At 35.9% G+C, this 25798-nt stretch overlaps 2 protein-coding genes across 3 annotated transcripts in view; one reads left to right on the top strand and one right to left on the bottom strand.

Moving 5' to 3' along the window:
- Positions 1–4397, top strand: part of LOC125647170 (uncharacterized) — a 7719-nt gene extending 3322 nt beyond the window's left edge. Inside the window, exon 2 of the mRNA XM_048873855.2 lies at positions 1131–4397. Coding sequence (XP_048729812.1) covers positions 1186–4011 — 2826 coding nt within the window. The 5' untranslated portion in view covers positions 1131–1185 and the 3' untranslated portion in view covers positions 4012–4397. The remainder of the gene's footprint in view (positions 1–1130) is intronic.
- A 1431-nt stretch (positions 4398–5828) lies between these two features.
- LOC125647174 (ankyrin repeat and sterile alpha motif domain-containing protein 1B-like) lies at positions 5829–18566 on the bottom strand. Of its 2 annotated transcripts, XM_056139342.1 has the most exons (10): positions 18405–18566; positions 17362–17803; positions 16052–16147; positions 15218–15316; positions 14541–14639; positions 13416–13544; positions 12866–12964; positions 12555–12653; positions 11553–11654; positions 5829–8265 (listed from the first exon to the last, which is right to left on the bottom strand). In XM_056139342.1, exons 2-10 carry the CDS (start codon positions 17479–17481, stop codon positions 7783–7785), a joined length of 1326 nt encoding a protein of 441 aa, XP_055995317.1. In that variant the 5' UTR covers positions 17482–17803; positions 18405–18566; the 3' UTR covers positions 5829–7782. The 2 variants fall into 2 exon arrangements, with proteins under 2 accessions (XP_055995317.1, XP_055995316.1); XM_056139341.1 differs by lacking the exon at positions 18405–18566 and having other exon boundaries at positions 17362–18186.
- Between the last annotated feature and the right edge of the window lie 7232 nt (positions 18567–25798).

Below are 25798 nucleotides of genomic sequence, written 5' to 3'. Positions count from 1 at the left end.
TTTTATTGTATATACAATGTATCATGTTGTTAATTTAAATCTTGTCTGCAATCAGTATTTCATATATAATTATAGATGTGTGCAGTGCAGAAGTGTGAACTCTGACAGTATTAGTACTTCTGAATGATTGTTATTTATTTACTTAGAAAAATAAGGAAGTCTACATTAATTACTACCTTGTTTTAGTCATTTGCTATGTTAAGAGAGAGAGAGAGATATATATATATATATATATATATAAAAATATATCAGACTGATTCTTGTATGGGGGAAAAAACCCATTTCCAGCACCATGATTCCAAAATGACCACACAACCGTTCAGAGTATTACGATCAATACAATTGATAAATCTCTTGTCTTACACCTCTAATATCGATCTTGTATGTTGTTTTTTTTTTTAAGATTTTACCTGTGGATGATTAAAATAAATATAAGACAAAACTAGCACCCAATTTTACATACAAATTTCTTCAAACCAGGGAACTACCTCATAGCAGCTATGAATGACCAATATAACATTACATGAGTTTGAGGCCACAGGTGTGGAAGCCTCACCTGATGATTGATGCAATTTATGTAGACCAGAATTAAACATTCGGCAATTTACTGGAGATTGGTTAAACTGCTGCAGGTTTTATATATACATATGTATCCACTGCAATGTGCACTGTTACCAAAATTGAATCTCTGATGACTAGTATAATATTATGTAACTATATAATTATGTAATATTGACTACATAATTATTATTATTTTATTCATTTATAAAGTGCAAAATTACATATAGTTTCTATGGACTGTACAATGTTTGTGCTAATAATCAATGATAATATACCAATAAAAGACCTGCAAGAGCTATAAAGTTAATGATAAAACAATAGAAAGAATTTAAATAAAACATGGTAGTAAGATAACAAGGTGGTTAACTTTGACTAGACAAGATAATCTGTTCAGAATTTAGTTTAAAGAAGGATGTCAATGACATTAATTAACCCTAGCTTAAATTTATTGTATTATAGCATTAATATAAAATTAAAATTAGAATCATCATGTGGTGATTAGTGTAGAGGTTTCAGTATTTTTAACATTTTTGTTATATAATTAATACTATTTACTGTTCTAATTTTAGGTCAGATTCAGCTTTGTTACTGATACTCTTCAAGTTGTCCTTGTACATAATAAACATGCCTAAAAATAACATCTTGATGAAGAAAGATGAAAATACAGAAAATGTGGAACCAAAGGGGCGGAGTAAAAAGGGAAAGAAAAGCAAAAAGAAAGCAACCGATGACGAAATCGATTTGGACGAGATTATCAAGGCCAATCAGGAAGTGGCGGTCAAGACTTCAAAAGAAAAACAGCAGGTGGAGAACTGTCCTCACATGGCCAACAAGGAGGAGCACCAGTTTATGTGTACCACCTGTCGTGTGATTTGTTGTGAGCCCTGTCTACGGATGAATCATCATGGTGATCAGCATCGCTGGTGCGAGTTGATGCCGTACGATCCGTCAGACTCTGAGGCCACAAATGTGGAACCTGAAGAGGAACTCATCCCAGTGAACATTCGCGGAAAAAGACGTTTACCAGGGGGATATGTGAGTACGCGTCGACTTGGGTCAAGTAGGAAAAAGGAGTCGTGTACATGTTGCCATGGGAGTCATAAACATGATCCTAAAAGTCTAAAACGCTTAGTGCCGATTGATTCTAGTAGGTTTGATAACACTCTGTTAACTATAGAGGACTCCCGGAAGGAAGACTCTAGTGATAGCAGTGATAACTCGACCAATAAAGACGAAGACCCAAAATCAACGAAAAAGACTCGCAAAAAGAAACAAAAACAAAGTTTTAAGGATCAAGATCCTGATGATATTTCTAGAAGCCCACCAAGAATGACTTTTACTTTTGCAAATGAACCAACTCTTAGAGATATTGCACGAGAGGATGAATTACTGGAGACGATGAAGATTTTAGAAGACGACGAGGAATTTAGAGAATATGTTGCCAAAGATGAAATTTTGTTTGAAAAGATCAAGATTCTACAAGAATACGGACAGTTTGTTCATGAAGTGAATGATGGTCAAATACTCGATACTCAAGATATAGAGACCAAATGCAGTCACTGTGAGGAAGAGTGCAAGAGGTGGCAAATTTTCAGGGAGGACTTGGACCGTGAAGCAATCCTCTATCTGAAGGAGAACAAATTTGATATCCATAGCAATGAGCCTAACGAGATCAGTAAATATGGGGACCTCAGAATCGGCGAGTTTGTGGATGATATTGATGAGGATGAATATGATAGTGGTGACGATTGTGATGTGTTGTCAGACGAGTTCGAATCAGATCATGGATTCACCGAAGCTGTTAGAGAGTGGTTGAAACTTCCACCTCCAAGTCGATTAACCTCTGTTCAGGAAGCTTGGGTTGCTCTGACAAAAAATACTGCTACTGCAGTTCTTCACCGTCTGGCTCCAACAGAGCGCAAAAAATTTATCGAACAGGCAATATTTCTTATAGAAAAAAAGGAAGTAGAGGATGTTGAAAAAGACTTTAGTAATTCAACTGATATGAAAGCAGAAACTGATCAGTTAAGACAAAATCCACAGTTTGAACCAAATAAAAAAGCAGCTATATTGGAAGATACCTGTGAGAGAATTTTATCTGGCATTATGCAATTAAAAATCAGATTTCAGAAAATCTATAAGCGTGTTGTCATACATCGTGGTGGAACAACAGTTGTGGACATCATTCACACTAAAGTAGACCGAATAGGAGAAGATATCATACAGGAAATTGCAAAATATAACCCAAACAGACATGGAGAAGAACCGTTTGAGCTGACAGAGGAAATTCAAGCTGCTCTCGGTTTCATTCAGGCAAGCACTGTCTCCGCTGAGATTCCAAATGCGAGCATTTTACGGAAGGTTCTTAATACACGATTGGATAACAAGCTTCTGAAAAAATTGGTTATAAAGCATGAAAATGAAAAATATTTGCCCATAAATTGGCTAGATCCAAATGACAAAAATATGAAAACAGACATTGAATTCATCGCCGAGGTGAAACAAGCACAGGACCCTGCAAATTCACAGGTGATCATCACACAAGTGGACGACTTGATGAAGATGGTGGAGTTAGGTTCGGAAATTTACCCTTTTATAGAGCGGCGAGAAATTGATCCATTTGGTCCCAAAAACTGTCCCTTGGACATCTACTCTATCTGCCCCATTTCACCAGCTCTCACCTGGATGCACAAAGTTGGCTCAGAGAGCAATCTCCTTGTGACAGTGGGGGGGAAGGTGGTCCGTGAGTTGGACTTCAAAACTAGTGTAGAATGTTTGGCAATGAATAAGGAGCGCGATCTGCTGGCAACAGATCCACTAAATAAACGAGTGATGAAGGTTACAAACATTGATGTCATAACGGAGATTCACAAGTTCCAAAAGTTAATGCCACTTGGCATATGTTGCTCACGAGAAGGAAACATTCTTGTGACCTTGTGTGAAACTTACTACGATTACAACATTCCGTTTGAGAAACGGCGACTGGTGGCACGAGTGTCCCAGTCGGGTGAGCATTTGATGGAAATTGAATTTTATAACAAAGAAAAAACGGAGCGATTTTTTGTGGTACCTCGACGTTTGACTGAAAACAGAAATGGTGACATCATTGTGGTGGACAAAATTCAAAGAAACGAGGGTCGACTGCAGTTATTCAACAAGATCGGCGTAGTGATAAAGACGTTTGATGGTCACAAGGATATTTTTGAACGACCTTTTGACCCCTGGGATGTGGCTTGTGATTATCGACAACGTTTGCTGGTTTGCGATTACACCAATAACAAAATCATCATATTTCAACCCAACTACGATCTTTTCAAGGTCATTGCGGCATACGAGGGGGGCTTGAGGTATCCACTCTGTATGGGACTCGATTCTAATAGTCGAATTTGGGTCGGGGGGAAGTTTGAGAAAGTCATGGTGTTGTCGTACGACAAGGAAATTGATGAATAACAGGCAAATGACGAGAATTTCTCTCAACATATGTAGTACGGATTGTCCTTTCATGATTTGTGATACAGGCTTTATGAAATATATGGTGTACACAAATTCATGTTCCTTGAGTATTTACAAAGAGAAAATTGAAATATAGTGTAAATTTTACTGCAAGATTTTTAAAAAAATGTTTTGATTGGTATAATTGATTGCATCTAATGATTTTAAATAAATCTTTATGGATTTTATGGATCCAATACATTTTTTATTGATTTTATTTATATATTTATTATGTGAATCATAATATTTAAATCAACATGTTTTACAATGGACAGAAATGTGAACTTTAAGTGTATTTGAGACAATTTTATTACTATGTCTTTAATGTATATATACATAATCTGAGTGTTTTGTTGCTGTGTTTATGTTTGAAATTTAAGGGACCAAGTCTTCTGTGAGGAATGACACTTTTTACATGTACATACTGTATGTGTGTACTTAATTAGAATTCCTTTCTTTGTAGATTGTTGACTGTAATTAAGTGATAGAGCCAGTGCCCACAAATAAACAAAAGTCAGTACCCACAAACTAACAAAAGGCAGTGCATACAGACTAGCAATAGACAGTACCCACAAACTGCATGCAATATAACAAAATCAAGTACTGTAAACTGACTTTCATTTGTGACAACTTTATTTCGCAATTTACTCGTATTGAACTGGTTCATGGCGACTAATTTTCGTGACTAAGATAATCTTAAAGATCTGGTTCGCAGTGAGAAATATTTCTCGATGAAGTGGTTCTCGCAAACCTTTCTTGCACGCGAATATGTTTGTTTACAGTACCCACAAACTAACAAAACTGACATGAAAATGTCCACAAACTGACGAAAGATTGAGAGAAGACGATGCACACTAACAAAAAACTGCACAAACTGACAAATATAAAGATTGCCCACAAACTGACAAATATAAAGATTGCCCACAAACTGACAAATACAATGTATAAAGATTGTCCACAAACTGACAAATATAAAGATTGCCCACAAACTGACAAAAGGCAATGCCCAAAAACTGCCCATAAATCGACAATTTCAGTCCAATGATTTTAATAAAATCATTGATAAAAAGCATTCTATCCAATATTGTACAGCAGTTTGAAATCTGCAGCATTTCTGCTTTGAAGAGTCGGATCATGTCCAGTTGATGGATGTGGATCATCGGATCAAACAAACGAGATGCAAAATATCCAAGTTTGATGATCCATATCAGTCAACGAGTCATGATCCAACTCTTTGGATCAAATTACTTTAGCAATAATATACATGTAGAACCCGATTACTTTTTTCAAGCGGGTGTGTCAAGAAAGGTGTAGCCACTTTGAGAAAAGTTGCAGAATCACAATGTGAAATAAAACACATTGAAAGGATTGGTATATACATGTATATTTAATAACACAAATGATCTGTAGTGTAATGAATTATATGGTGTCATTGAGGCTCAAAATTAATCCATGTTAAATTAGTCTTTCATACATCTTTTAATGTACTAGAAGTGTTAATTTATAATTTACATATATATCAATATTTGGAATATTGACAACTTAGCAAAAACTAATTCAATCGATAACATAAAAAATTACATATTTTTTTCCATATTAAATTATGGATATTTTGTAAATGTTTTTAAGCATTTTGCATGTGTTATTGAAAGTGAATTCAATAATAACCACTACCCTTACTTAATGTAACTTGATGATTGATTGTATATTGTTTAACGTCCCACTCGAAAAGGTAATTAGTTGTATGTCGACTCTTAATGAACACAAAAAAATCATTCTGTCGTTTTCTTTTATTGCACAAATCTCCGTGAACAAAACTTGCAATCTGTCAAATTGTATATAGAATGCACAGAACAGCCATGGCTGATATAAAGGAGCCCCGGGATTAAACAGTGGGGAAGGTTACGTCAGATTTCAACACTAGGAAGAATATTAATAGTAAAGCACCAAAAATCATAGTTTATTTGTCAAAGTAGTACATTAGATTAGTAGGTGACCATAAATCTGCACACAGTTGCAGAGATCCCCAATAGTTCCAGTGCTTCCACTATACAGGTTGCAGTGCAGGTACATAAACATGATGTGATGTCCCTATATGGCAGCTAAGTAATTCTGGTACCAAATGAAAGGTCTTGTCACAAGGAATACACATGTGAAATATGAAAGTTCTAGCAGGAAACGTTAAAAGATATGGCATAAAGTTTTTAAAAAGTAGGTCAAACTCTATGGTAAAGGTCATGAGGTAAAAACAAATCTGGTACAAAAACAAAGGTCTTGTCACAAGGAGTACACAAATCAAATATGAAAGTCCTAGCACAAAGCATTCAAATGTTAGGCCAAGGTTAAAGGTTTTGCAGACAGACCAAAATTTATATGCTACTGAATCTCTGCAATGAAACAAAACCCCAGTTAAAATGTCTATCTACACAACATGTTGTTTGGCCTATTAAACAATGCCTTCATGAATTGTATTGCAGAAATGAGATGAGTAAATAATTTGGAATCATTCGACTCTTATAATGCAGGACTTTACACTTTGATTTTATTATAATTAGGGCCGACATGATTCATCGCAGAACTTTGCAGTTTTGTTTGATTTTTTTGTTCTGTTCAGTGTTTGGTACATTAATGTCAATTTCATTCCTCACACAGAAAATAATATGTTCAAGCTGCTAATGGTAATGCAAAGAGGAAAAGATTTGTTCGAGCAGCTACTCGTATTGCCAAGAGGAAATATTTTGTTCAAACTGTTAATCACACTTCTGAGGGGAAATAATTTGTTTTACATTACACTACAAACTGTTCGGTGTTCAATAGTGTTATCACAAGTAACATGTCGCATATTGTGTAACTACAATCGCATGTACAACTTTCTAATCACTTACAAATTTACAATGTTATTAATTTACAGATTTACATTAGTTGCAGCTTATAAGCATTAAGTTTATTAATTCAAATGGATGATTTGTAATTCTCACTAAAAACGCCATTATGATTATGAACACAATATACATGCACATGTGTCTAGGTGAAATCAAAATTCAAGCAACCTTCCATTATATTTACATCAAAACTTCTGCCTAGCTTGATCCTCAACTTTAGTAACTAGAGTCGATCCAAAGTATAATCAAACTGTTTTTGTTTGAAACTGAAGGAGTATTACTGCTAATGTCTGATCTACCATATACCAACCCACGCTTAAAGAATGCTAACCAGACATGCACACTGAAGGTCCGGAAATCAACTAGACAACTACTGCCATTGATGATCGAACTAGGCCTTTATTACTACACAGTGAATATAAATGTGTCTTATGATAGAAGCATGGAGTAATTTTTATATAATAGGCAATATGCAACCTTTAATTGTTTTTATTTTCCAATAATCCAAACAAAGTAAACATTTCATTCTTTATATGTACATGTAACCGTGTTGCTATCAATGTGCCATACACATCATATCATGAGGGTGGTGTATCAAGAAGGTGGTGTATCATGATGGTATCAATCCTAATTATATGATGTTAAGAGTGATAAACAATCTGGGAAGGCACAATGTGGTAAAGTGTCACAGGACATGATCTGGTAGGGTTTGGTATTAAAAAAACTTACAACAAACACTCATTCCAATATCTACACGTTAGACTCTCATACAGGAGACATCCCCAGTAAACCATGGCACTGAAACAATGTTATAGATCTCAGACTGAGCATTTACATTCTACATCCATCAGCTGGAGTGTTCAGGATTCCCACTGCTGGCACTCTGTCTATCTGTCTGTTCACATTCACTTGTTTCCCGGTCATTGGCCATTCTGGTCTCATCCTTGCTAGGGGAGCTAACTTTTTCAAGCTGCTCCGTTCTGGTTATGCTGTCCACCTTAACAATCCCCTTGTTGGTTTCCTCTATGTTATCTTGTTTTTCTGATTTGTCTGTTTCATCTGAGTTTGGTTGTTTTTCAGATTCATCTATTTCCTCCAAGTTTGGTTGACTTTCTGATTTATGTGTGCCCTCTAAGTTGCGTTGTTTTTCTGATTTCTTGGTTTCCTTTTTTGGTTGACTTTCTGATTTGTCAGATTTTGTTGTAGTGTCCTTTGTACCGGACTCTGTATTTACAGTTGTCTTGCCTTTGGAAGTTGTTAGATTGTTGGTCAGTTGTTGAATGGTCACAGGACTCTTTGAGCTACCCTTCTGAATATTGTCACCAGATACCTGTGGTCAGTAAAAGGGTAGAACAGATATGAACACCTCTACTGATTGCTAAGTTTCTCCTACTTAAATGTATCAATCTCATACAGAAATAGCTTGTACTGAATTGTCTCGGAATCTCATGCTAAATTATCTCAAAATAACACTGAATATTCTCAAGAGTTTCATATTGAGTAATTGTCCTTGGGCCTAATATTGAATTATCTCCTAGTCTCATATCGAATTGTGTCGTAATCTCATATTGAAATATTTCAGAATTTCAAACCAAATTGTCTTTTTATATTCTCATATTTATACCCGCAACAAGTTGGGGGGGGGGGGGGGGGGGGGGGGGGTATACTGGAATCGGGTTGTCCGTCTGTCCATCCGTCTGTAAACACAATGGTTTCCGGGCTCTAAAGCATTATCCTTTCCACCTACCGTCACCATATCATATATATGGACTACCCATGGGATGAAGATGTTCCCTATCGATTTTGGGGTCAAAAGGTCAAAGGTCAAGCGCACTGGACATCCAAGTAGCAATATGGTTTCCGGGCTCTAAAGCGTTATCCTTTCCACCTACAGTCACCATATCATACATATGGACTACCCATGGGATGAAGATGTTCCCTATCGATTTTGGGGTCCAAAGGTCAAGCACACTGGACATTGAAGTAGCAATATGGTTTCCGGGCTCTAAAGCGTTATCCTTTCCACCTACAGTCACCATATCATACATATGGACTACCCATGGGATGAAGATGTCGCTATTAATTTTGGGGTCAAAAGGTCAAAGGTCACGTGCACTGGACATCGAAGTGGCAATATGGTTTCCATTTAAATTCTTTAACGGCTTTTTTCATCGCATGGAGATGCTGTGTTCCTAGTTTATACCTATTAACAACACCCTTTGGGAGATTGGGGTAAGCGGGGGGTATTCTTAGTGAGCATTGCTCACAGTACATCTTGTTTCTGATTGAATTGCCTTAGTCCCATACTGAATTTTCTCAAGAGTCTCATTGTAATTTCTCTTAAGATTGATTGTATATTGTTTAACGTCCCTTTCAAGAATATTTCACTCATATGGAGACATCACCATTGCCGGTGAGGGGCTACAAAATTTAGGCCCATGCTTGGCGCTTACATCCTTTGACCAGGGAGGGATCTTTATCGTGCCACACCTGCTGTGACACGGGACCTCGATTTTTGAGGTCTCATCAGAAGGACCACCCCCATTTAGTCGACTCTTACGACAAGCAAGGGGTCCGGATCCCCATGGTACTATAAAGTACATATTTCATATCTAGTTAATGGATGGTGGGATTTTTGCAATCATGGTATCATTTTGAAGGGTTCATCAAATAAAAATAATCCACCTAGGAATTTTCAAAATTTTGTTTACTGCTTGATTTATTTCACCTAGAATTTAACATTGAAGTCTTTGTGGGAAGAGTTTTATGATAAATATATTAAAAAGAAATTATATTTTCAAATCAATCTAATTAAAATTAGATCTTCCATCCGCTCCCCAGTTTTCGATACGTCGCGTGGAAGCGACGTATCGAAAACTGGGGAGCGGATGGAAGATCTAATTTTAATTAGATTGATTTGAAAATGAATCTCTTGGTAAAAAGTTAAATACACTTTCTCTTTATAATGCCGTGAAATAAAATTTAACATTTACCAAACAAAGTTTTAGAAAATTAGTTTTTTCTTATTTATACAGAGGGCAGATAACTCTTCAAAAAGTCTCAGGTGATAAAAGGTCAGCTTCTATTCATTTACCAATCATGTGAATTTCATCTACTTCACTTTCATCATTATTTAACAATAAACAAATATGTTGATTTAAATCCTTCAAAATTGCACATCATATTCCTTCCGATATACATTGAATATACCTTAATTTCAAACTGCATTGTTTCAAAGGTATTATATTATATTGAATTATATCATATCTCAAAGTCTCATAGACTCTGAGTTGGATATTCTTCATCTTCACTTGCTGTGAGTTTCTAATATGTTAATCTCCTCCTCAAAAACCCAGGGCTCAATACTAACTTTAAAATGAGCTATACCAGTTGGACCAGTAGCTTAAACTTTCACTAGACCTGACCTACATCACTAAACCTGACTCATTTAAATTACATGTATTTCTTCTCTCTCAGTACCATAATAACATACTCTGTATTATATAATTATTACAAAAATCATTCTGTCATCGAAATTACGAGTATGCATTTCTAGAGAATGAAATATGAGATGATTTTTGGAAAATTCAGGTCTAACATATTAAAATGACTTATGCTGTATTCATTCTGATTGTTGCACATATTGTTTGTTTAATAATAGCCTTTATTTATCCAGGATTACACAAATTAGCATAAGGCTAGACTTCATTGCGATGTTGCATTAAAACATGCTCTGCCTTTCGATTTCTTTGATGTACCCTTGACTCCCCCTTTACCTCCGCCAGAGAAACCAGCGCATTTAACATTAGATAGAAAAGCGACACTGTCGGATCAAATCAACATTGGTAGAAATGTAAAAACTAACGTATCATAATTATATCATCCATCAATTTCATTATATTTGATCGGAGAAGAAGCTGATATTAAATCCAAACTTATTTTTACAGGTTTGTTTACTAAGAAATGCACCACAGAGCACAGCAGTTGTCGAAAACAAAATGACTTTCAATATGCCACCAGAGGAAGTAGTATATTAGAGAGCGTGACAGGAAGGATAACTCTGGGGAGAAGATCGAGATATATTGAAAACAAATTTAAAGCAAAACACGATAAGTACTGTAAATTACAAAGTTACGGTGAACATTGATGTTATTTTAGAGATTTCAAATATGTATACTTTGGTTTTATAGCTACACATGTGATATTTTGACATCACCAGTCGAACTATCTTCACAAAAAATACATTAGACTGAACCAAACTTTCACAAGTCTGAGTAGGTCAGATGTGCCTTAGTGTCGAGTCTTGTCTAGGCCTACTGCATTATCTAAAGGTCTGGATAGTTTATGTCATATATTTCAGACTGTTTAGAGTTAGCTTACCATAGAAAAAGGGTGTAAAGAAATAGCATATAATAAGAAATCTGTGGCTAGCAAATATGCATTTTCTCATATTGAATTGTCCCATAGTGTCAAAAAGTCTCATTGTAACTTGTCTCAAGTTTCTCGTAAACAATGGAAGAGTCAAACTACTGTCACAAAAGAATGAAAATTAAAGTAGAGTCACTTCCTGAAATTGAGATATTCCTACATTTTGTATGACAGTTACTTGGAACAAACCTTGTGATCCAAGAGTGACATCTCCTCAAACATGTTGACAGCGTTCATCACCATTTCCTTCACCTCGTCACTTTGGCAACGGTCTGAAGCCAGCTCGTTTCTCTGTAATAGAGATAAACACTCCTTATAAATATTTCATCTAGGATGGTTTTCATCATTTCCAATCCCCACTCTACATTACTAAAACAATGTCAAAACAAATGTCGGAGAAGACAGCATATGTTTTTGATAATAAGGAAACTTAGTTATATTATCATTCTAATCTGTATTTAACATTCCTTTTTGTATGTTTTGTTATTCATTTTTGTTTCTTTTAACCATGTTTTACTATACACATAGGCTAAGTCTGCTTGTTGTAACCATGTTTTACTATACATATAGGCTAAGTCTGCTTGTTTTAACCATGTTTTACTGTACATATAGGCTAAGTCTGCTTGTTGTAACCATGTTTTACTATACACATAGGCTAAGTCTGTTAGTTTTAACCATGTTTTACTATACACATAGGCTAAGTCTGCTTGTTGTAACCATGTTTTACTGTACATATAGGCTAAGTCTGTTAGTTTTAACCATGTTTTACTATACATATAGGCTAAGTCAGTTTCAGGGACTGTATGTTTAACCATGCATTATATGTCTGTTATAACCATGTTTTATGATACAATATAAGTGTATTTGTTATAAACATTTTTTAATGTACATGTATAAGTCAATCATCATAACCAATAAATATCTTTTGAATCAATCCCTGTCTCCACTTACCCATCCTCTGATTGTTAGAAGAATTCCCACCTCTACCTAGTAGTACCATCTTCTGATCGTTAGATCGATTCCCACCTCTACCTACCATTCTAAACTCTACCTACCATCTCCTGATCTTTTTATTGATTCCTGATTGTGAGATTAATTCCCACCTCTCCCTACCATCTTCTGATCGTTAGATTAATTCCCACCTCTACCTACCATCTCCTGATCTTTATATCAATTTTTATCTCTACCTACCCATCCTCTGATCGTTGGATCAATCCCTGCCTCTAAAAGAAGAAACACAATCTCTTCGTTACCACGGTCACAGGCCCAGTGTAGTGCAGTCCAGCGGTTCTACAAAGAGAGAGGCAAGATTTGCCATTTTAAACAACTGTAACCTATGTGATCATCTTTGCTAGCCAAGGGTATTTGGTCCACTCCGCTCATTTGTGGGGAGCAGAGTGGACCGAAAACCCCAGGCTAGCAGAGATGTGTATGATATGAATAAAGAAATCCTGGAATTTACTCCAGTTGTTGCTGTTGAATTTATTGCCAGTAGGACTTACTGTTCCAAACGCATTGATTTCACACCCTGCATTGATCAAAGCACTGGCTACTTCTGGGTGGTTGTGATAGCTGGCAAACATCAGGCCAGTGAAATCTGCCTAAAAAAATTATATTGCAATATGCTTTCATATACAGAGAGTAAAAGCATTCTCCACATGAAATTCTTTTTTCCTTTTCTTTAAAATAATTTGAAATGCTGTAAAATTTGAATTTCATTTCTTTTTTAAATAAAATTTCTACTCCCCCCTTCCACTCCTTCAAAGACAACAAGTAACAGGGAATGTTAGGTTCTGTCCATCTGTCTATCTGCTACTTTAACCTTATCAATAATTCTTTACCCATGCAAGGTAGAGTTCATAATTAGTGAAAGGTCAAGACCAATATTACATGTACATAATAAATATAGGCCACAATTGTACGTTGCTATGGTAATGGGAATGGTTGTTTTAAACATGCAACTTATTTTGAGGACTAGATTTGGAAGAAAATGACAGATTTTAAGTCCTAATGAGCAAAACACAAACACAATAATAATCTGTAACACCACACCTCCCCCAGGTCACTGCTCTTTGCATTGACATCACTTCCTGCTTCAATAAGTCCATGTGCAATTTCTCCGAGATCAAAATCTCCCATTTGTTGTGATCGAGCTGTTTCATGTAGTGCTGTTCTCTGATCCTAATGATGGAAATTTTTTTATCACAAAACAAAACAAGAGGCCCATCAGCCACATCGCTCACCTGAGTCACTTTGGCCTATATCTAAAGATTTTCTCTATATATTAATATGTAAATTTTTTATCCCCTATTGTGGCACCATCCTACCCCTGGGGGCCATGATTTGAACAAACTTGAATCTGCACTATGTCAGGAAGCTTTCATGTAAATGTAAACTTTCCTGGCCCAGTGATTCTTCAGAAGAAGATTTTGAATGACTTTCCTTATATATTTGTATGTAAAATTTGATCCCCTATTGTGGCCCCATCCCACCACCAGGGGCCATTATTTGAACAATCTTGAATCTGCACAATGTCAGGACACTTTCATGTAAATTTTTCCTTTCCTGGTCCAGTGGTTCTTGAGAAGAGAATTTTAAAAGATTTTCCCTATTTATTCCTGTGTAAAACTTTGATCCCCTATTGTGGCCCCATTTTACCCTGGGGACATGATTTGAACAAACTTGAATCTCGCACTATGTCAGGAAGCTTTCATGTAAATTTCAGCTCCTCTGGCGCAGTGGTTCTTGAAAAGAAGATTTTTAAATGACCCCACCCTCTTATTGCAATTTTATGATTATCTCCACTTTGAAGGAGGCATGGCCCTTTATTTGAACAAACTTGAAACCCTTTCACCCAAGGATGCTTTGTCCCAAATTTGGTTGAAATTGACCCAGTGGTTCTGGAGAAGAAGATGAAAATGTGAAAAGTTTACAACAAAGACGACGTTGACAGACAACGGACAAATTTTGATCAGAAAAGCTCACTTGAGCCTTCGGCTAAATCCCCTCACAATATAATACAATACAGTACACAAACAGTCTGATTCCCTTACACTGTACACAGAAATAGACCAATCGCCTTACACTGTACACAAATTTAGATTGATCACCTCACAATGTACATAGAGTGCATCATCATGTTAGTGTGTTTAGGGGGTATATAACCTGTAAACTGACCTTATTTTGAATGTGGACATCAGCCCCATACTTCAACAGACATTTCACAACATCAGGCTTACTCCAGTAGGCAGCACAGTGTAATGCAGTCCAACCATTCTGAAAAAAAAAACCCAATCTGTCCACTCTCAAACACGGAGTCTGACTCCAAAATTAATGAGTGTTGTGTTTCCATAACATCCACAACAAAATCAGTGTAGGTTGGTAATAAATAAATTTTATTTTTTCTCTCAAACTTTAATGTTAGAGTAAACAAAGAAACATTCTGATCACAATCTCATTGCAGGTATATTGACTATCTATCACTATTAATTTCACTTGATATGCTTTGATGTTAATCACATCTGATATACAGTGTAAATACAAATATCAACTCTAAGACAATGTTCATTCAATAATCTCTTGTTCAATTTGTTAAAATAAATATGAGGTGTAAGGAGTATAATTTAGGGTTGGTCAAATTAGTGGAAATAAAGCAATTCTAAATTTAGACCACATCAATATACTGTACATCTTTTCAGTGGCTAAAATCAATTTTGTATACTACAGTCACATACTTGTTTCTCCTTTTTAAATTCAGATGTTTTTTTCTGTTTAATATGTCAAGTGATTATTGTTGGTTTAGTGCAGCTTTATAGATATATGTATCTAATGAAAAATTTAATAAAGAGACTAACTTTATCCTGTGTGTCAATTTCTGATCCCGCATCGATCAGTATCTTTACAACCTCATTGTGACCTTTCATAGCCGCATGGTGAATAGGTAGACTTCCACGCTGTGAAGAAAAAGCTATATATTTCAGAAAAAACATCCATAATACATGAGAGTATGAATTGGGATGCTTCACGCTGGCATACTTCATAATGTGCTTCATGAAAAGTATGCTAGCTGGCGTGAAGCATTGTCAGTTCGTGCCCTCATGTATATGTATCTTCTAAAAACAAAATTCATGTCTTATATTTACATTCTGCTTTGATTTCATTTCTGTTGCAATTCCCAGCCATTAAAATAGACAAACTTATTTATCAAGATTCGAATGCGCATTGTTTACAACTGCAGCATGTTCATGAGAAAATGGCTAACATTACAATATGTAAAGATATCAGGGACAAAAAATATTTGGATATAAATGTATATAACCAAAACTATGTATTGCACATCACACAGGCTGACTGATAGTTTTGATGCCGACTATCCATCATTTGAAAACATTAGAAACACTTGTCATGACATTATTGTTGATGCAAGATAACACATTCCCAGTAACACTAGATTCCCAGTAACACTAGATTCCCAGTAACACTAGATTCAGTTAGGGCTACCTACTTCCTCTAGATGCCTTTGTAACACAGGCAATTATATCGCTTGGGTTCGAATTTACTATTAAAGAGTTACTCTTTAATAATAAATTCGAACCCAAGTGATATAATTGCCTAAATGTTTTGTAAGGAATAACAAATGACTATATAGCTGAACCATTTAAATAAGTGAATAGTTTCGCTTGACATACCACATCCTTAACGTTGACCTTTGCCCCTTTCTCCAGCAGCATTCTTACAATGTTAGGTTTTCCCTGGGATGCCACATGAATTGGACAACAATCGTGCTGAAAAAATAACAGAAATGTAATGTTCTCTCATTCTATCCTACACATATCTAATGTATCCTATGGGTGAGGGTTTAGCTTTTATGTTTAGTATTAGTACAGACATTTGTGTGCATAGTAGTTGGATATATGTGTAGCGCACTAGTAGTTGTATATATGTGTAGTAGTTGTATATATGTGTAGCACACTAGTAGTTGTATATACAGTACCCGCAACGTTATTCTTGACATTCCTATCATGCTCTAATCCTATCGTATCGTGCGTGTATCCTATCGCAACGTGCGTGTATCCTATCCTATCGTGCATCAGGTTTTCCGTTTTCTATCATGTTTTGCGTTTATCAGATCTATCGTGTATCGTGTTTTGCGTGTATCAGGTTTTCCGTTTATCGTGAAAATCATTTATCGTGTAGCTTCGGAAACTATCGGGATCGTATATAAAATCTAATGAAAAAGTACGATACTTTCCGAAACCTTTATTCGTTTTGTTAAAGAAGCTATTTTTAGGAATCGAGGAAAGACGGTATATTTGAAGGAGAACATAAAGTTGTCGATTTTAAGGCAGAAGAAGAGTTATTTGTCAGTCCAGAGAGAGTGAAAATTTATCACAATTTAATTCTAAGTAGTCTGGAAAGTAGGCAGTGGTCTGTCGAGCGAACCGAGGACAGTAAATCTGAAAGCTCCTTCATCTGAAGTTCATAAACATATGACCATTTCATGCTTCGCTCGGTTGAACTGTCACACCATATATATATTAAATAGATTGAAAACATACTGGATATAAGATTAAGAAGCCCCTGTGCTCTATGCTAACTCAATTATTCAGTTATTGAGTGAATATATATGAATGGTGTGGAATATTACAGTAAACCTCTAGATCTATATTGGTGTGTGTTTGTGTGCGTGTATAGGGGATAAAAGTCATGCATCTCTGCCTTGTTTTATGACTTACTCTGTGTGTGGGTGTGTCAAGGGGGGGGGGGGATAAGAGGTCAGGTATCTCTGCCTTATTTTATGACTTACTCTGTGTGTATGTGTGTGTGTGTGTGGGGGGGGGGGGGGGGGGGGATTAAGAGGTCACGTATCTCTGCTTTCTTTTATGAATTACTCTGTATGTGGGTGGGTAACTTTGCCTTGTTTTGTGACTTACTCTGTGTGTGGGTGGGTGGGGAGGGTGTAAGAGGTCACGTATCTCTGCCATGTTTTGTGACTTACTGTGTAAGATACCCAGTTAACGTCGATGTCACCATCTTCAAGGAACTTCTTCACTCTGTCTTCGTGCCCAAACCCACAGGCCTCCCAAAACGCTTCCTGTCTGGACGCCGCTTGACCCATGGCGCTAAATGTTCACCTATCTTATTTTAATGAAAGCGCATAACAATATATTTCTTCTTCTCTTTTTTTCTTTTTTTTTTTTTTTTTTTACATACTAGAGATTCACCATTTCGTTGTCTGGTTCCCGATCCCGCCACTTCGTTTTTCCCCACTACCTTAATCATAACAGCGAAAACGAAGTGGTGGTGTAGGGGACCAGCCTAAAACAGAGGCGAGTGGTAAATGTAGTACGAGTAAAATCCGAAAGACCAAATGTTTCGTATGATAATTTTTTAATACTGCCATAAAACTTTTGTGATTACTGCTTGTGATATTGTTAAAGCTGTATGGTCCGAATTACAATATTTTTTTCCATCTCGAAAAAACGCTATTAAATCATCGCACGTATGTAGTTATGAGACTGTACGACCTATCATAAATTATTTCATCTGTTTTAACCCAAATAATTTGATTTTAAATCGATGTTTACAAATAACCGCGTCACTGCCATTTCAAGTGACAGTCACGTGACCAGTTCAAACTTTCAGATCATCGGTGGTCTTATCTGTGTAAAGCTGTGTATTTTGTTATAACAGTACCGTAACATAAGTTTAATAGAAATAAAAATATCAAATACCTCTTAGTAATTCGTTGTTTTAAGCTCTTTCAGCCTTTAAACTAGACAGTTGCGTATGAGTTAATACATCATGTTGGGATTCCCCTGACGCGCGTGGGTCTATTTATAGACGTCTATTCTAGGATGATTTATATATGTAGCCACCATATTTACTTTCTAAATAATATTCGCACTGTTTTCTTTTACATGCAGTTGTTTTCAAGCATGTAATTAAGGGAAAGTTAATAACTTTATAAAGTAATGAATCTGCTTTAAAGTAATTATGTACAAAAATAATACATGAACATCGGGTCATACAGCTTTAAACATAAATCATACGATATACAATCTCTTATAGTCGGTAAAAGGCTCTACAGAGCTTGTGTTGACTTGTTTATAATAAATGTACACACCGACTTTAAAATAAAATATACTTACTTACTCTTTCCTAATGCACAATGCCATTCTTTAAAACTTTCACCTCTGTTTTTCGACCTATTTTTGATTAATAGAGATAACGAGGTCTAAGAGTCACCCGCACTATCTTTCATAATCAAAGTACTGATAGTACTGAAAGACGGTAGCGTGAGTTGGGAAAAGCTTAACAAAGGTGAACTTAAAACAGTACAGAGATAGGAATTGCCCGAATAAGGAGTCATTGAATAGATGGTATTTGATTTTGTAATAATAATTCAATCATGGTAAAACAGGGTAAAAGAGATCATATATGGTGTATTCAATCCAAAAGAAGAAACATGTACATATAGTTTAAAAATGCAGTTTCCATAATTGATTTAAGATCATGCCTTCTAAATGCTCACGAGAAAAGAGGAACATGAAACTCATATCCGTGCACTGTTTTCCTCTTGAGCTTATAGGGTATATTTCAGAACTTTGAGAAGGACCACTTTGTGATATTAGAGTCTGTGTCCCTTCCATTTTGAAATTTCCATACTATGATTCTAGCATCCCGTGGCACTCAAAACTTAAAGACCCAATTTTAAGTTAACACCCCCAAATTGTTAGCCGTCTGTCAATCAAACATTTAACAATAGATCTCAGGTAGAGTGACATCTGCAGCTAGAGCTAACCCAGAGAAGTGTTTTGATAACAATAACAGCCAGTACCTACAAACATTCTTTAGATCTTGAGGAAGCCCTGTATTCTAGAGTTTTGATAGCATTGACCTATCCACAACCACTATTGTCTCGTAATTCAATTGTTTTTAAAAAGACCCCTGAAACAATCAGAAATCAAACAATAATTTGCCTATTAATTTCTAAAACTTGTAACTTATTGAAATAATTTATATTATCAATTTATGATAGTTCTATATATTCATTGAGCCAATGACTGAGAGTAAAAGAGAGAAAGAGGGGGTGGTGTAGAATCTGTGTCATCTAGCCATAGGGATACAACCATTATACAAACACTATAACCACAGTTCTAAACACTGCAGACGACCCTGAGACCTTTCCAGTGTACATCAAAAGTATACCCATCACCCTGATCTCTTGGCCAGGTAAATAACAATGACCATAGATGAGCTCCACCCACATCCAGTGATCCGTGAAGAAACTGTACGGTGTTTGTTTTTTTTTTGGGGGGGGGTCTTTAAATATTAAACTCATAAGAAACATAGATTTTCTTTTTCTTTTACAGGTATTTTATTTCATGATATCATTGCACGATAAGTAGAGTTTTATTGTGAAACGGTATGTATGGAATGGACACAGGAATATCACATTTAGATACTGTTTTTCAAAAGATATTTCAAATGAGTTATTCGTCACGTGTTAACGATATTCTTGTATGGATGTTTAATCTTCAGATTGTTCTCGCGCCTAAGATTGTTCTCGCGCTCCGTTGTGTTATTCCAAAATGCATTATAATATATTTGCGAAGTTCTCAAACGATATCTCAAATCTATCTCATATGTTAGAACTAGTTCTCAAATTTTGATTAATGTCATGCAATAAAAAATATCGTATATTCTAATGGCTGAAGTATTTAAATTCCCAATCATAAAATCCTTACACCTTGAAAAATCATGAATGGAATTCTCGAATTTTCAGAAGATATCTTGATTCAGTCAGAGTGTGTTAGTCGTGTTTGTTCCCGTATACTGTAAAAGTGGTTATTTACGCGTGGGGAAATTTACACCAATTACACAGTCACGCAATAAGCGCGTAAATTACACTCCCGAGTGTATTTATAAATATTTTATATATCTCTTTGACTTTGAGAAATATCTCTTTCACTTAACGAGATATCTCAATTAATCTGAGAAATATATCTTCTACTTTGATAGATATCTCCTTCACTTAAAGAGATATCTCTCGAAGAATTCCTAGAGTGATATCTATCAAAATATATGAGATATCTCTCTAATCTTTGAAAAAGAGATATTTCTCAAAGAAAAAGAGATATACATGTATCTAGATATCTCTTTCCGATATTTTTTTTTATTAGTTTGAATACTTAGGGAATTCTCCCTAAACCGAAAGTCCGCCAAAGCAAATCTTACCATGATGGATATTTTGATTGGTTAAAGAATAAGGTTACATCATATTAATGGCGATGCAACAGGGAGAAGTCATCATGATCACCGGGGGAATATGAAAGGCGAAGACAACGAACAGTGATCAATTTCATAACTCCTATAAGCAATACAAAATAGATAGTTGGGCCACAGGGGAACAAGGGATGACACGAAAATAGGATACCAGTTCTAAACAAATCTCAAAATCACCTTAGTTCCAAGAAACAGATCGAATCTTCCTATCCAAAGGGTGTTAAACATCTCGTAATACAAGTCCAACGTAGTCCGATCCTTTCATATATAATTTAATGAGTTTTATAAACGAAAATAATTCAAGCTGTCTGCGTTGTCGTCGATCACGCACAGGAAAAGATAACTCCTGCAATGAAAGTAACGTAGTCCAATCCTTTTATGTTGGATTTAATGAGTTTTATAGACTGGAGTGTTGTACACTGCATTTAAAATCAGGATGAAATTAAATATTACCTTACAAAGAAAAACAAATTCCGTTTTAAATACCGTTATTTGCGTTAAAAAAAATTCTGTTTTTCGTCTACAAATATAAACACTCCCAAGAGTTTCCGAAAGCTGGAAGTTAGTTTCATTTTATAAAACTTTGCTCAGTTCCTTCTGTTGACCAGGTATCTTTTTTGAAAATTTCATCCGAGATCAGGGTCACAGTTGTTCCGGTATCTACATGTACATGCATCTTGCTCGGACGCTGCTGAATAAGATTTCAACGTAAAATCCCGGATCGCTTATTCTGAAACTGTTGTTGCTACCAGTGCTTTTCTCAGCTTTCTCTTCACTATCATGTTGTCTTTGATATTTTGTGGAAATAAACTGCTTAGAGGATTCTTTATTATCCTCACATTTTGTCTCAGCACTTCGGAAATTTTACATTATTTCTTCTCGGAGCTCTGCATAGTTGCTTGTGTTCTCTAGTCCTCTTTTGAGCTAGCGACTGATCCGTTTCTCTATTGTCTTGGATAACCTTTTTGGTTGTTACTATTTCTCACGGACTCCCCAACATCTGCTTCGTACTTAGATATTTTTTTTATTATTGAAAATCGATATCAACAGCAAATTAACAACTCAGCTTTATGACAAACGAGATGATTTCAGCTTCTCCAGCGTGAACTTCCCATATCTATGTAGCAATATTCCATTATCACTTGCATAATTATTATTATTTTATATCTCTCAACTGATTCGACACACAAGAGCTTGTTCTGCATATGATCAGTTTTGAAATTGAGGCAGGCTACTGAAAAACAAGTTGATTTTACAAGGGTTTCAACAGTCTCGATTGAAGTCTGCATTTCGCAAATTCTATGGTTGTTATAACGATCTAGTTCGTCAATACAACCTATTAATGGGTCAAATGCTGTCTGACGTGTTTCATACCGATTGTTAGGCCGTTCTTAGCACACTGATTTTGACTACGGATAACTCCGTTTACCTGATCAGGATATAGGGCTCACGGCGGGTGTGACTGGTCGATAGGGGATGCTTACTCCTCCTAGGCACCCGATCATACTTCTGGTGTGTCCAGGGGTCCGTGTTTGCCCAACTATCTATTTTGTATTGATTTTAGGAGTTATACGATTGATCACTGTTCGTTGTCTTCACCTTTCTTTTAATTAATTAAGATGAAGTTTATTAATATAAAAACTTACCAGGAATTCAAAACTTGGGTTATTTTTTGCATTGTATTGCCGTTTTAGCGAAATCGCCAAGCTAACGCATGACTCTATGAAATAGGAAGAGGATAGGCTGTTTCCATATTATTTGCACGTACCGGTAAAGGTCAGTTGTCCCAATATCACATTTTTCTCATATCATGGTTTTAGCTAATTCTCTTCCTTTGGAAGTAAAAAATATAGCTAATAGAGCTAGCTTTAAATCTGCTGTCAAGTTGCATCTTGCAGAAGAAGCTCGTAGGAGGGAAGAAAGCATTTATATATGATATTTTTTTTATGGTAAAGTGTATAATGATACATTTTTAAAAATATTTTGTATCAATATAAAATCAAACAATGTACATCATTTTACTTAATTTGGGTTAGGAAAATCATCTAATGTTCAATCTTATTTTTGTCTATGCTGTCTTAGTTATACATAATCTATAATCAACTTATAACATCTTAGGACCCCATTGGAAATAAGCAAGTTTTTTAAATTGCTTTCAAGTCAGCATTTTGCAAATTCTATGGTCGTTATAATAATCTCTATGGTTTGCCCATATAACTTATCATTAGGTCAAATGGTGTTTGATGTGTTTCATACCGATTGCTAGGCCGTTATTGGCACACTGATCTTGACTACAGACTACTCTGCATAGGCGTAGCTTGGGTTCGAATATTACCGAGGCAGGCTATCGACATTTTAACAACGTAAAAGGTGGGTTTTTTTTTTTTACCGAGGCAGCTGCCTCGGTTGCCTCAATGGAAGCTACGCCACTGCTCTGTTTACCCGATCAAGATATAGGGCTCACAGCGGGTGTGACCAGTCGACCAAGGGATGCTTACTCTTCCTAGGCACCTGCTCTCACCTCTGGTGTGTCCAGGGGTCCGTGTTTGCCCAACTCTTTATTTTGAATTCCTTGTGGGATTTATGAGATTGATCACTGTTCGTTATCTTCGCCTTTAATACACAACATGACAATGGCATGACGCATTGCGTCATTTAAGTCATGTTGTCTTGCCTGTTTTATCCGCATCATATCTAAGTCTACAAGTGCATCTAGGAATTGTTCCTTGACTATAATACACCCCTTAAATCATTTGGTGCTGTTGGGTAAGCCAAGTATGTCAATCTTCTGATGCTTTGTTTAAGTTCTGGATTTGACTCATTTGCCTTCTTCTACATTCCCTTAGTTGGGCTCGATAGAGCTCATTCTGGCTTGGTGAAGCAAATTTTTCGTTTAATGCTTTAACCAGTTGTTCATAATTGTTGATAGTATCCAATGACAACCACCTAATATTCCTTGAGCTTTTCCTCGCATTGACACATGGATATATAAACCTTTTTCAATTTGACTGCAATTTCCAAGCATTGCACATGTATTAAAATGAGATTTATAATCCTGTCATGAATTTGTACCATCGTCACATGTTTTATGTTCGGTTTGTTTCGAGGAAATGTGGATCTCAGGTTTTCTAATTGAGTTATGATCTCAAAGCTACGTTCAGGTCTTCTGGAGACAGACATTGACCGTTCATCTTCTTTATTTTGAAATACATCACGATCATTTAACTGCTTCCTATAAACCGGAATGATATGCCTGGCTCATATTCCTTCTGAGTACTGTAACTTTCATACTGATGCTCGTCTCGAACTCGCTCAATTGTTCTCCGCTTAGCCTCTCTATATCTTCTGACATATTTCTCCGCATCACTTTGTTGTTCAGTTTCTAGTTCTGTACATTGATCTTTTCTGTGTCACTTTACTCATTGTATAATGGGACGGAATAGTTTTCAGTTTGCGACTCTGGGTCTTTTTGTCGCAAATCCGGAATCAGCGGTTCTTTGATCACTTCTTTCTCGACGTAGAATGATCTACATGTGAATGCTGATACATAACAGTAGCATATCTTTGTGCTGCAGATATCAGGCTAATTCTTTTTCAACATCAGCCAAAGTATTCTCAAGGATTGATTTGTCATTAGTAGCTACGATTGATTTATTTTTGCTGAATTACAGCAATTTGCTCAATACACGCAGCTGTCTCAAATGGGCTCAGATAATACTGCTAAAGCAATATATGTTATAGATATGCTCTTTCTCCATTCGTCTCAAAATCTGTTCCATTTCATTATCAGTTCAACCCATCTCGTCTCAAAACTTAATTCTGATTTGCAGGTTATTTACCCCACCACTGCCACCATTAAGTGTGTGTAAACGAGCATATGTCACAAAAATATATGAATTGGGATATAACAAAATTAACACAAAATTTATAAGGTATAAAAATAATCTAAAATATTTATAAACTCATCATTATCAATTTATACCGAACTGCTTGTTCCAAAAATATGATTCGTATGATGCGAGGGAAGGCTCAGAAAAGTTCTAAGAATAACCAAAAACAAAACTATTGGGACGGGCCAGTGACTCACTATGACTCACTTATAGGGTATCTCAGTCAGACCCTATTCACTGTCTCAATCACGTTTGGCTGCTGGCCCACCCATGATTATCAGAAAGTGTTTCTTTATATTATATTTTTGAAAATTTGTCAATTTTGGGCAGTTTTTACCTGCCCCTCAGGCTCCAGGGGTGCAGGAGACCTGAATTTTACAATTTATGCCCCCTTGTCCCAGAGATGCTTCATCTCAAATTCAAAAAGAATTTGAATGGTAGTTATCAAGAAGTTAAAATGTTCAATTGTTAACGAATGACTCACGACGGACGGCGCACGACTACGGACGCAGACCATTTGCCATAGGTCGTCTGAGTGAGTAGGTGAGCTACAAATTAGAAAGTCTATCTGAGTTGTTTTATTAGATATTCATATCACGCACCAAATTACATCGAAGTTTGGACTTTAGAATCTCTTATTTGCAAACAAAACATCTTTATTATCATTCTGGAAGAAATAACAAAAACTCATATAAAATAATCGAGAGCTTGTATTACGTTTTTGATTGTAAAATCCTGCTTCATATGTGGTGATTATACGAACCATTAAATAAGAATTTTAGTGTAAGCCACCTTAAAGGAAAAGCAGGTCTTGATATCCTATGAGAATATTGCCAGGAAAACGGAATTGAATTATTTACGTCCATTGTAAGTACAGTCCTTTCGAGAAGTCGTGGAAATTGATTTGACTGTAAATATGTCTACTAACTATGACAAATGACATGGTGAAGATAACGAAGAGTGATCAATCTCATAACTCATACAAAGAATATAAAATAAAGAGTAGGGGAAACACGAACCCCTGGACATACCAGAAGTGGGATCAGATGCATAGGAGGATTGCATGTAAACATCCCCTGTTGACCAGTCACACCGGTCTGAAGTTGATACTAAAAGATGTTGGAGTTCCGCAATGACAATATCTTTGTAGTCTTTGGTGATGAAGTCTTCCAACAGTCTGTTGGAATTCCCATGGGCACGAATTGTGCTCCTTTATTAGCTAACCTATTCTTAAATTCTTACGAAGCAGAATTTATT

This window comes from Ostrea edulis, chromosome 6 (assembly GCF_947568905.1).
Source record: "Ostrea edulis chromosome 6, xbOstEdul1.1, whole genome shotgun sequence".
Lineage (NCBI taxonomy): Eukaryota > Metazoa > Mollusca > Bivalvia > Ostreida > Ostreidae > Ostrea > Ostrea edulis.
The sequence above is the reverse complement of the archived record's forward strand: the minus strand, read 5'-3'. Positions and strand labels throughout refer to the sequence as shown.